The sequence below is a fragment of the Falco rusticolus genome, chromosome 5 (genome assembly GCF_015220075.1).
Source record: "Falco rusticolus isolate bFalRus1 chromosome 5, bFalRus1.pri, whole genome shotgun sequence".
Lineage (NCBI taxonomy): Eukaryota > Metazoa > Chordata > Aves > Falconiformes > Falconidae > Falco > Falco rusticolus.
In genome coordinates this window covers 44,493,057-44,505,734 of record NC_051191.1, presented here as the reverse complement: position 1 = coordinate 44,505,734, position 12,678 = coordinate 44,493,057, and the positions used below count along the sequence as shown (strand labels likewise).

The window sequence follows — 12,678 nt, the reverse complement described above, 5'->3', positions numbered from 1 at the left end:
GTAACATAGTTAGAGACTGTGGCACCAATTGTCTTTATCTACTGCACCTTATTATTTGCTCATGGGGACAGAGCCACACCACATCATACCAGCTTGTGAGGTACAGATGGCGTATCCAGTTATAAAGCTTATATACCAGAGGGATAAAGAGAAGGCTCTTAAGCTACTACTACACTGGGCAAGAAGTAGAAGTAGCTACTCCTCGGGGATGGAGCCACTGATGAAAAATGGGAGGATGACATCTCAATAAGCAAGAATCAAACAGAAGCAGCTGGGCCATTTCACACTGGTCACTGTCTGTCAGTCATAAAAATTAGAGAAAAATACAGGGAAGTGGAAAAAAGACCATTTGGAAGAGATGGTCCAGTGAAAACACAGGGCAAAAAAGATCAAAAGGGAAGTTCAAGAAACCCATCTGAAACATATTACTAAGAAAAGACAGGTATCAGAGTTTTGGACCACTGAAGCCACTGACAAAACATCTACTACAATTTCTCATTTACAGGTCTCCTATAGCAAAATACTAGGACAGAGTGCCAAACAAGCATGAACATGGAATTACTTGCTGGAAAACCAGGCCTTGATATCAATGATCAGACATCAGACTTTCAACTACGCCATTCCCTATAGTGCCAAAACATTAAAAGTTGACAGTTACTGCTGTACACTGATGACCTAAAATCCTTTATAATCAGAGAATAAACTCAAGCAAAACACAATGCCCTTTTCATTTACTTCATAATTACAATTTGACTGCCAAAACATGTAGCATGTTTTGGAAAATCAGTAAAGACTCCGGTTGAGCACTCCTGGCTCCATACCATAATCAAAGAATTACATATGGGTACTATTTCTCTACAAAGTAGTTTGAGCGTTTCACATTTGTACAGCAAGAAGTGTTATTGTTTATACTACAGAGCATAAATCTACTGCCCTACCAAGTGGGGCAACAGAAGCTCCCTAACATAAAACTGTATTGCATAAACAGCCACACACATTACATTTGTGCTCTTATGTAGTATGTAGTATCTGGCATATTCTTACTGAGGAAAACTGCTTGCGCACCCCCAGATGACCTAGCTCTACTGTTTAGTAGTTAGACATCTTTCAAAAATTTGCATGTTGTATCACAAGCTAAGCAGCACGGTTTCAGTCTGGTTATGTGGTTTTAATGGTACGGACCAATACGTTATTTAATTCAAGAATTATCAGGTCACTGGATGCCAGTTTTTTCCACTCAAGTGACTGTAAATAATTACTGATGACTCGAGACAACAACTCTGCAAAGAACCCACACTTTCAGAAACACATTCCGCTGACTTCAGTGAGACACCACAGGTCAGGATAACGTGCCTGACTCCTCACAAACACAGATCTGCTTTAAAGCAGCACAAAAGTTACCCCATTATTTCCCTCCTAGTTCTCCAATGCCATGGTCTTTCCCACATTGTGCAGGGATTTTACTGAGGCAATATTTAAAGGTATTTTAAAAGGTCCATAGAAAGACGTTCAAATGCCTTCAGGCTTTTCTCCCAGCTTCAGCCTGCTGGGAATTCTTGGATGAGAATGTGAAGCAGAAGCCTCAGAGAGAGCCTGGTAGCAACTGTAGTTTTAGGATGCAGATGTTCACACAAAGATGCAGAGTTCTAGCAGGGGTTGCAAGACAGGACATGGTAGTAAGAAGCACACAGCGTTCAGAAAGGTTATGAAGGCTGTTCGGAAAAACAAGAATTTCACCCATACTGAAGTTAAAACACCTAACGCTTGTAATTTCATTATATTTAAGCCCTTTTCTTCCTTTCCTACTGTTCACTCTTATCCTAACTGTACCCTAGTTTGAAACCTGCATCCCTTCATCAAGAAAGCTGGCTAAAGTCTCAAGGGGAGAACTCTATCACCTGTTCATATGACAGGAACAGCTTTTGGCAGGCATCATTTGTGACAAGGATTCACAACTTGGGTGCTCTTCCAGAAAACCAGCACTCCTCAGTAAAAACAAAATAAAACAATGAACAACATGTTTCAATAGGTGTAACAAATTATCCTGGCATCTGTGTTACACTTCGAACATTGAAAAACCTTGTAATACCCTCCTAGTCCACACCTCTGCATCTAAATAAAACATGCCCACATCTCAGAAAGACTTTTTGGGCAAGAATCAGGTATTTGCTAATACTGAGACAATTTAAAGGTCTTCATCCGTCTCTGGACTGATGAACCACCACTCACTATTGCTGAAAGCCTGAGCAGAGATTTCACAGAGCTTAACTGAAAGGCTTTAACATAAGAACAAGTTATCATGTGTAAACTGCATACATGGCTCATATCAGGTAGTCTGAAGCAGCTTACTTCTTAAAGAACTCCAGTTAGTATACAGAGCAGCTGATACTTGGCAGTTTGTTGATGTACCAAAGCCTTTACCTGCTACTGAGCAGGCAAGAATTGGCTTAGATTACTGGAATTAAATACACATGCATGTCCACTAGTAGGCAGTTAAAGAAATTGTATCTAACAAAGATAAGGGCCATCTATCTGTGCTTTGAAGCTATGACAGGTGTCTGAATTCAGAGAAAACCAAACAGCAAGCCTTTATTTGGTACTTTTTTGTGAATATAACATATCCTATCCCTTGTGCTAATGGGAGTTACATATTAGTGCCAAGGTGCGGGGATGCCCCTTTGTCTTCAGCTTTAGCTGAAGTGCATATTTATGACACAATTATTTGTAAAATTACAGCAGGATCACAGGCAGTTCAGATCTGTATTACTAAGCAATACAATCCATTTACTTATTTTATTAATCCATTACTATTCATTTAATGAAATACTTAGTTTCACTTGTATATTCTCCCATCATCAGTTTTTTAAGAAACGTGCTGTGAAGGCTAAAACCACTAACATCTTATTGCAACAGTTACATGAAAGGATTTTGCCTTTTTAATTTTCAAACGCAGAAGCACATAAAAGGTGACTTTACAAATAACAACTTAGTAATTTCCAGTCCTCTACAATATCCGTTTTCTTACTGGGTAACTGGTTAAACTGCCTATGAGATGGCATTTGTAATTAAAAATCACAACAAATGCTCTTAAAACATTTTAAAATAATACTGTTTAGAGATTCACTCTTGTAATCATATTAAAATAATGTGTTGCACTTGACAGAATTAATTAGCGAACCTGTCCTCCAGGTATAATTGCTAGCTGTTCAGTTCACAATGATTAACCTGTGTCAAACCAAGATCTTTTACAGAGCTTATAATGCCTACTGGTAGAAGGAATGCTTTCTCTCCTCCAAAAAATATGGTATGGCGGAAGCCTCAGGTCTTGAAATCCTTCACTGAACAGAGATTTAACCCAAGAAACGGATCACCGGTGGTACTCTAAATGCTTGGAAGCACCCCATGGGTAACAACTGAGGATGCAACCACGCGTGTGAATGTTTGGAACTGGCCGAGGTTTTAGGGAAGGGTACCGAGCAGCATACCAACCTCTAAAACAATCAAACAGAAACAGGCAGATATGGGTGGGCTGGGTAAGCCCATCTGGCCAACGTCTGAGGAACTCTGATAAACGAGCAGCCAAGAAGTGGCAGCTGTATGCTTGGGGTAATGGCTGCTCTAACACCTTGCTGGGGTATTCACCCACAGCAGCACGCAGCCAGCAGCTCCTTATTCACAGCCATGTGGATATCTGAAGGGAAGGAGGCAACCCACTCACTGGGGGCTGATCTGAATAGGAGGGGCTGTGTTAAGGATGTGTGGGACAGGAGGGCATCTGGTTCCTTATTTGGTTAAGGACTATCCTTATTTGTTAATTCTTTTTTACTGAAAAGTGGTAGATTACACACAAACAAATACTTATGAGCAGGTGATAAGAGAGACAATGTCATCGTCATTCACCACATGAAGTTATGCCATTAAAGGAGCTACTCAGACACAGCCTTAAACAAGTTCAGCCTGAACTTTGTCACTGAGAAGAAAAGGGAAACATGATTATCATATGTATTACGGTATATTTAAGGGTCTTTGTGGAACTACATGGAACTTGCTATGGGATATCAGAAGGGGCTTGTGGGATTATGTATGTCATGTCTTATGCCAAATTTAGAGGAGAGGTCACAGGCAGAGAAAGGGAAGGATGACGGGGAACAAACACCAGAAAATGGAGGCAGGGAGTGGGGGGGCATAAAAAGGGCCAGTTGCATTTTATGTTTCTCTGATCAAACCCTGCACCTGATCACCACAGACTTTCCTTTCTTCTTACTAAATCCTTTACTTAACTACATTTTTGTATAATTCACCCTCTGTCCTACATGTGATACTGCTGCAAGGTCTAAGTGCCAGCAACTGCAAAAGACGCTGCAGGTCTCCAGGTCTGGAGGTCCAGGAACCAACAACTGGAGGGATCATGGTGTGTCCATGTTTTTCTATACTTAACCCTGTATGCATGTGTACGTATGCATAATTTGCTAGCAAGGTTCAAACTGCAGTAGCCAGTGAGTAGAAGGGGACCTGCACCTGCAAAGTCTCAGGGTCTGAGTCAGTGGCTGGGCAAGGGGCCTGGGAGCTGATGACTGGCAAAGGCAGTCCAGCCAACAGACTTGGAGACACTGCTGATATTTGAGGGATCTGTGATGAGTGAGATAAATGTGAGCGTGTATATCAATTTTGATAGCCAACACCAAGTTGGATTTGCTAGCAAACAGGAAGAAACCTGCATTCTGGGTAAGAGGGCCCAGGCACAGATATCAGACAGGTTTAGAGGCCACAGTAATGTTCAAGGGATCCATGAATGTGCATGTGCTTCTGAATTGGACAGTGTGGGTGTCTGCTCAGTGTCTACAGTGTTTTTACTAGTGCACTTCAATCCCGGCCAGTTTTGGCACCAAAATGTGACTCAAAAGTACCACCCTACTTAGCTTTCCACATCTTGAGAACTGGCTTTAGGTCTGGGCACAGCCACATGTATCACTGCTGTTGCCATTTCCCTCCCTGCCTAGCTCTGCCAGGGAAAGGGAGTCAGAAAGGGAGTAAGAGAAGTTTCCATTGCTGAAGAGCCATAGGCAGCCAGGGGCCACTGCTGGGGACCTGCTTTAATCACTCCTTCAGCAGGGCAAGCGTGAGCTTTGTGTAAGTTGCCCTGCAGCACCATACCCTGTAACATAACCATAGCTTGGAGTGGCAAACACGAAGGCAGCTGTCACTACAGTGCTATCCTCAGGAGTTACTGATGACCTGGGGACGTAACTGAAGACTAGAAAAAGGGAAACACTTGTCCACTCCCCTCCTTACTTCCCAGCTTCCAAGACAGAAGTGAAGCAGCAACATGGAGGCCAAATCCCACCTGTGTTTTAGGACACGGGACCCAAGAAATGCCTCACTTCCCCCACTCCCAAAAGTTTTTGGGTGGACTTTTAGCTACCCAGCTCAGTAGGCAGGAGAGCTGCAGAGAAACTTAATCTTTCCATGACTCCTAATTTGCTCCTGCCTTAGAGCAGAGATTACGATGCTGCTGAGAGCCAGGCACCTGATGTAGCAGTCATGCTTTGATGCTCTGCCTCACAACCTTCTGTGCTGTTGTGACTCCAACAGGTCTAATGAAGTTTAATACCAGGGAAGAAGATGCAGGGACTATGATGACAGATCACACAGGTGGAGAGCCAGGAGTGATATGGAGTTAGAGGTGGAAAAGCATAAAGAAGAAAAAAAAAAAAAAAGTATGTAGAGTGGGGGTGAAAGCAGGATCTAGAAGCAGTTTGTGGGCAACAGCTCTTGAGACATATGGCAGCGGGACAGGAGCGGTGGGACCAAAGGAAGAGCTGTAGGCAGTGGAGGCTGTGGAAGGGAAAGGGGCAGGACCAAAGGAGTACCTGAGCTGGGTATAGGAAATAACAAGGGCAGGAGGGACCAAATTAATGTTGGAGAATAACCAGCTGAGGAACTGTCATTAGAGCATCAGAGGAGCCTTCTAAAAGCAGGAGGCAGCTGAGGAACAGCGGCAACAAGTGAGAAATGAAAAGCAGGCTCCAAGCAGATGAGAGGACAGCATGAAAAGCTGGAGAGCCATGAAGGAGTTGTTGCAGAAGTGAAGAGACAAGCCCCTTTTTTTGCTTGATGGGGAAAATCATGAAGAAAATTAACTGGAAGCTAAAACATCCACCAAAACCTCAGGCTGGCGGAGGCCTGAGAAGCAGAGGGGTTACCCTGAGAGCACAGCGATGAGACAGCAAGCCCAGCTTCTTGAAGCTGAAACTGAACACAGGGCAGAAAGGGTGCTCAGATAGACAGGACAATGACTGGGCCATGGACTGAGGCTTAGCTAACATGAGAAACTACTGGGCATGACATGAGGAATGGCTGAACATAAATAACAAAAGTGAGAAGCTTGAAGAAGTTTCTGAGAGGATAATGAGGAAGGGCTGGGTTTCAGGTAGTTAAGAGGGGGGTTATGCAAGAGGCATCTGGGCTTCACAAAGGCTTGGGGGTGGTGGTGTTGGGACCTTTTGGGGGGTGAAATTTTGCAATGCACACAGGGCTGAGGTAACTGTATCAGTGATACTGTGTGAGGCTGAGATGGCTCACGTAAGAGCATCAGAAATAGGAGATTTGGTTATGCATCAGGTAGACAACATCAAGCTAGAGCAGCTGGTGAGTAGCGGGAGACCCTCAGCTGGAAAGACTCGGTGTCCGAGCCAGTGGCTGGGTAAGGGGCCTAAAGTTCAGGAAAGGGTGTTAAACGGACTTAGAGCCCACGTTGATATCCAGGTGACCTGTGAACATGGGGGAAACTAAAGAGAAACGCATCCATCAACCCGGATGGAGAAACCTCTCGGGTCTGAGAGTACATGGCACTGGCTTTCAGTAACCAGGAAAGAGGACCCCTGGATCCAAGAGTCCACTGGGGTAAGTGGCTCTCATAGCATCCTTAACAGAGAGAACTTAAGAGCTGAACTTACAGTACCATGAACAAAAAATTTTCACTAGGTAGCAATGAAAAAACGTAGACCTGTGCAAGGCCAGTCAAACTTTAGTATTCCACAGTGAACCAAATTCCCTTAAAAATGAGACACAAGATAGACATGGAAGGAGTAAGAATAACATGCTATGCTCCAGCATGGTACGCTCCAGCAGCATAGTATTAAAAAGCATTTGAACCCACAAGGACCCTGAGCAGGAAACCGTAGCTGTCAGACTGCCAATGAAACTATTAAAGATACACTTGTAGAAAAAACCTAATGTTAAAATCCATTGACAGATGCTGTAAGAAATGTTGATATGTAGCATAATTAATGTAGACTGAACAAATCATACTGTGGACAGTGGTATGTTTACTAAAAGCCACTTGGTGAAGGCTGCTGGAGGGAACCAACTAGAAAACAACACAGCCCTAGATTAGAATAGAAAAGCACAGGCTTTTCTGTAAATAGGAAACAGCAAGACTGTAAAAAACCACGTCATTTAATTTTTCCTATATACTGTCTCCAAAGAAGTGACACACCTCCTGTGCACTTGCAAGTACAAGATGTTGCTAGAGCAAATAGCTTTGTAGCAATGAAACCTCTGAAAGAATAAGAATTTCAGTCAGAGGCAGGAAAATGATAAATATTAGGGTGAAGTAGTTTTTGCCCACAGACTGTGGGATTTATAGCAGAAGATCTCTTTACCATAAACGACTGGGTTCTCAATGAAAAATTTTGAAAAGGCTATTTCAACTATTGGGTAGCATTGTCTTTGTTCAAGGGAAGAAGAAAGACATGCTCTGAGCCTAATACAAACGTGCTGAATTCAGTCACGATTAACATGATAGACAGCAGTTAAAAGGCTGTGGCAGAATTTCATGACTCCCAGCCAGCATGTTGGCAGCCCTCTCTTATGGAGACAGGGACAGCTTGGATGTACGTAGAAGTCTATAGGCCAAGGTGGAAGTTAATTTAGCCTGGGACCTATTATTTTGATTTTCAATAGTGACTTTTACACATTTTGTCACCTAGAAACTCCAAAGGCTCTGCCAGGGGATGCAAATCGAGTTTGGGAGCAAAGACTCCAGAAGTTCACTAATCCTTTCAATGAGTGTTTGAGCTCACCAATAGGAAAACAACATAGGCCTCTGAACTCCAGTGGAACAAACCTTTCTTTTCATCACAGTGCCAATCTCTTTACAGGAATTACCTGGAAAAACCTCAGAGTAACCTCATGCTCTCTGGCACTCCACAGACCTAGAAACAATTTCATACAGCAGAAGACTTGCACAGACAAAAGTGTGTGTCCTTTTCAACAGTTAAAACTGCACAGCTTTGCCTCTGGGTGCAATTACGCCAGTGTGGAAGTGCTCTAGAAGGGTCTGGCTTTTTATGTAGGAGGGGCTCAAGCCAACACACTGCAACACATAAATAAAGAGTAGTGCTTTAACTACTAGCATAAATGAAGTTGTATTACTTTTATGAACAGAAGCAGAGTACATGCTAGAGAAAAACACAAAAGTCACTTACAAGAACACCCAGTACCACAGTTTGACAACTAGAAGGATAAACCTGGAGTAAGTGCACTCCAGCTCTCCATTTGAAACTGCCTGCTTGCAGATGACTTCCTTCTGCTGTCCTTCACACTATTGGCAGCTTTAAAATTCAACATAACTTCTCAGTAGAGGCTTAAAGCCAACCTGAGATGAAAAAAAATTAAGCCACTTTCCCCTCTTAAAACATGAAAACATTAAATTCTATTTTTGTGTCCAGCTCCAACTGAATCATCCCATAAAATTCCTCTTTACCAGTTCAGGGTGCTGGTTTGATTGGAGAACGCTTTTTTATAAGCCAGACATAGTCACCCTAGAGACAACCTGCACCCAGGGAGGCCTGCAGAGCAGCGCCATATCACCCGAGTTCTCCCTCCTCCCCGCTGCCTGTGCCTTGCTGCAGGACCAAAAGATGTAACACCAAGCCCTTGCTCCCGTGTCACAGCGCCCGGGTTTTTCTCACAAGGATCGGTCCAGCACCCTCCCTACGCTGAGCTCCAGCTAAGCTGCTTCTAGAAGGGCAGAGGCACACAGGCCCCTCGGCGAGGACGCAGACCTTGCTGCTCCCGCTGCTTGCAGTGCCCGACTTATCCCCGGCGGTCGTCCCCGGCAGCCCGGCAGTGCCCCCGCCGCACACCGCCCCGCTTCCCTCCCTCTCTCCGCACGCCTGTGCCGAGATCCGGGTTTATGTGGGAAGCCAAAAGCCACCCCGACCACCAGCTGCACGTCCCGCCCCCTGGCACGCTGCCGCCACCCGTCCTCTCCCCGGCACAACTCGCTGCTGAAACCGCTCCCTGTCCCCACAGCTCCGGCCACCAGACGCGGGGCTTCGCTAAGAGAAGGCTCGGCGCCAGCAGGGCCACAAGAACGGCCTGGAACACCGGGAGGCGGGGACGGGGCTGCTCGGCGCGCTCCGCGGAACCCCCGCTCCGCCCGGTGACCGGCGGCGCCCCCGCCGCGCCGGGCCGTGAGGGCTCCCGGCCGTCCCACACGCGTCCGCCGCTCCCCACGCCCCGCGGCGGCAGCCCCGTCCCGCCGCCCGAGCCAGGACACGCGAAGCCCGGCCGTTAGGGTCTCCCGCAGCGAACTCACCTCTGCGGGCCGGCGGCCCTCCGGCCCTGCGGGACGCCGCCATGCCGCCGCGCCGCTCCGCCCGCCCCGGGGTGAGGCGGCCTCCGGCAGCCGGCCCGGCCCCGCCCCGCCCCGCCCCGGCGGGGAGCGCGGGGCCAGCCGGGGCTCGTAGTCTCTCCCTCGGCCGCGGGCGACGAGGGGCGCGGCCGCGCTGAGGCACTACGTTCCCCGGCGTGCAGCGGGACGGGGCATATAAGTGGCTGGCGGTGAACGCGTCTCAGTCAGTCGGTCCGCCCGCCCGCCCGCCCGAACAATGCCCGCGCAGCTGGGGTCGGGCAGCCGCGGCTGAAGCAGCCAGGCAGCGGACGCGCTCGCCGGCCGCTGCCGCTCCTAGCGGAGGGGCTGTCGGCCGGTGGGGGGGTGACGGGCGCCCGCCCGCCGCCAGTATGTGGATACCCACGGAGCACGAGAAGTACGGCGTGGGTGAGTGAGCGAGGGAGAGCGGCGCGGGGGGCGAGGAGCGACGCTGCTGGCGGAGAGCGCATCCCGCGGCGGAGCGGGCTCGCCCCGCGGGGCCGGTGTTGGCGGCCGGCGCCTCCCGCGGGAGCAGCGCCCCGCCCGTGTGAGCGGCGGGGGCCGGGGGTCCCGGCGGGGCCGGGGGGCGAGCGAGCGGTCCCTTTCCTCGGGGCGCAACAAAGGCCGGCGGCGGCTCCCGCTGCTGCCCGGGGATGGGGCCGGTCCGCCGCCGCCGAGGCGGGCGCTGGTGGAAGGGCCGGTGTTCCGCGGGGAACAAAGCCGCCTTAAAAAAAGCTCGCTGGGAGAGACGGTGTTGGCGGCGGCGCCCGGGGAGGCGCGGGAGCGGGGCCGCGGGCATTGTTCGCGCGTCGGGGGTTTTGTCGCTGCTTCAGTGGAAACCAGGCAAAGTGCCGCTTGTGGGAGTCGCGCTTCCTTGCCGATCTATTCATCTGTGCCCGGTGCAGGGCTCTGAAGCCCGTTCGTTTGCCTTACGAAGTGGTCGGGGAGACTCGCTGTGATTTTTACATTTTTTTGACATCACCTACTAGAATGGCTAACGCTTGCTGAGCTCAAGGGGGCTCGTCGCGGTCAATGGCCCGCTCTGACACAGAGGCAGCTGAACTGCTATACCGACCTACTAGCGTAGTAAGCAGCTTTGTGTGAGTTTACGCCGCATTTGAACGCGGAGTCGAGCCCATGACGGAAAAGGCAGGAGGAGCGCGGAGCCCTCCTTTGTGTGCGTGTGGCAGTGCGCTGGGCAGCTGCGGGAGCTCCGTCCCATCTGGAGTTGAGCCCAGATGTTGCTGGCCTCCGAATGCGAAATTATAGAGATCATCGGTGGGATTTGTTTTCTTGACTTCTTTATTTGCCAGGCCACAGCTGGGTGGCAAGATATTGATTAGTCCTGCCACCCGCCTTTCTTTAGGAGGATGGGCAGAGGCTTAAAAACCGCTCTGGGACTCCCTGGAATGGCAATGGCATGCTGGATATTAGCAGTCAAGTATTTCTAGCTGCAGCACTCGTCTAGGTCTGGTTGTTGGGGTTTTTATTTTTGAGGATAGTGTGCTATTTCACAACTGAAGCGAGTTTTTGGTTTGTTTTTGTGGGTTTTTTTTTGTTTTTTTTTTTTCCCCTTCTGGATTTATGAGCTAAAAATTTCTGTGGAGCATCTCTTGTAATACTGAAAGCCAGCAGCCAAACACCGTTCACCTTAATTGAATAATTACCTCCTGGTTGCTAAACAATTAAGTGATATCCCTTAAATAAGACTTTCTATGTTTAGTAAACCTTTTCAGGTACTCACATACAGATTGCTTCCAGCACTTAACAGGGCTGGTGACACTGAACCCTTATGCCTGCTGAAGGGATACAGTTGTGATTACTCAGTAGTGGGCTTCCTTTGGATCAACCAGAACCTGTAGTTCTCTACAAAGATCCTCTTTATTTGTGTAAATATAATATAGCCACAAAAAAAAGATGATTGTTCCTACTTAAATTCATTCCATGGCTTTCTGTGAGGTGGCTTCCAAAGGCCATTCAAGATAGTAACAAAAAGCCACTGTTCAGATTGGGTCCTCTATACCCCTAGGATGGGAGTGATATTGTAGTTCATATGACCATTGCAAAATGTTGAAATACTAACAGCCTAAAGTAATTTTATTTTTCTCTCAGGCTGCTTTTTTATTATATATTTTATATATAGCACATAGTTTTATGCTCTGTGCTTGCTTAACAGCATGATGAGTGCTGTCTGCAAAGCCTTCACACCCAATTATCATATAAGCTATTGTGCTTTACAGCAGTGGTAGGGGAGGTAGGAGAAAGACTTGTATCTTGCCATATAATTCTTTAAACTTCATGTAAAGTGAATTTGGTAGATCTAGCTTACATTTTGCACTGCAGAGCCGCTTACATATTTTCTTTTTTAGTGATGGGATTATTGTGTTTCCAAACAGTTTCTTTTTAATACTGATGTATTTATCTGCCCTGGGAAAATGGGTGCATTATAAAAACCCCTTTGAGAATCCCGATTAGTTGTACAAAGCATATGTATCCTTTGTATAAAGAGCTCAGGGCTTGCATCAACGTCAGACCTCATCTGCATTTTCAATCTGAGTTTTGTAGCACATGCTGTGTGCTGCACATTTCTACTGTGACATGCCAAAATGGATGAATAACCAGGCAACAGCCACCTGGTTGCACTGAAGAAGGGTTGCTGGTAACCAGGTGGCTGTTGCTCACTTGCACAGCCTGACCAATTCCCACTTCGAGGTGTAGTTAATAAAAGTAATAGTCTTCTCTTCTGTAGATTTTTAAACTTCTGCCTGCTAGCCACTGTTACCTAATTTCTTTTTACTGAGCAGGTTGCTTTACTCTGAGTTCATTTACTAATAGGCAGACACACTTCCAGTTCATTTCCTAGTCGATGGTACTGTCATAATGAAGAATGTTACTACTTAATGTTACAAACTTCGTACTACAGTTATGTGGTTTTTGCTTCTGAGGCTATAGATTTGTCTTTTCTGTATTATCCTTTAGGATGTTAAAGGTGAAATATGCATTGGGATATTCCTGGTTCT

General features: G+C 47.1%; 2 protein-coding genes across 7 annotated transcripts in view; one reads left to right on the top strand and one right to left on the bottom strand.

Annotated features, from left to right (window-relative positions):
- Positions 1–9,705, bottom strand: part of ZNF277 (zinc finger protein 277) — a 54,823-nt gene extending 45,118 nt beyond the window's left edge. Inside the window, exons 1-2 of one of the 3 annotated variants that reach the window (XM_037389437.1) lie at positions 9,605–9,672; positions 8,490–8,659 (exon numbers count right to left, since the gene is read on the bottom strand). Coding sequence is in view for 1 of the 3 variants with exons in the window: in XM_037389436.1 (XP_037245333.1) it covers positions 9,605–9,647 (43 nt within the window). In the remaining 2 variants the exon portion in view is untranslated. Of the gene's footprint in view, positions 1–8,169; positions 8,378–8,489; positions 8,660–9,604 lie in introns of all 3 variants that reach the window. The other 2 variants (XM_037389438.1, XM_037389436.1) reach the window with 2 other exon arrangements.
- A 66-nt stretch (positions 9,706–9,771) lies between these two features.
- The window catches only part of DOCK4 (dedicator of cytokinesis 4), a 256,389-nt gene continuing 253,482 nt past the window's right edge, over positions 9,772–12,678 (top strand). For 3 of the 4 annotated variants that reach the window (XM_037388680.1, XM_037388679.1, XM_037388682.1), the window contains exon 1: positions 9,773–10,066. In XM_037388680.1, coding sequence (XP_037244577.1) covers positions 10,030–10,066 — 37 coding nt within the window. In that variant the 5' untranslated portion in view covers positions 9,773–10,029. Of the gene's footprint in view, positions 10,067–12,678 lie in introns of all 4 variants that reach the window. The other variant, XM_037388681.1, reaches the window with a different exon arrangement.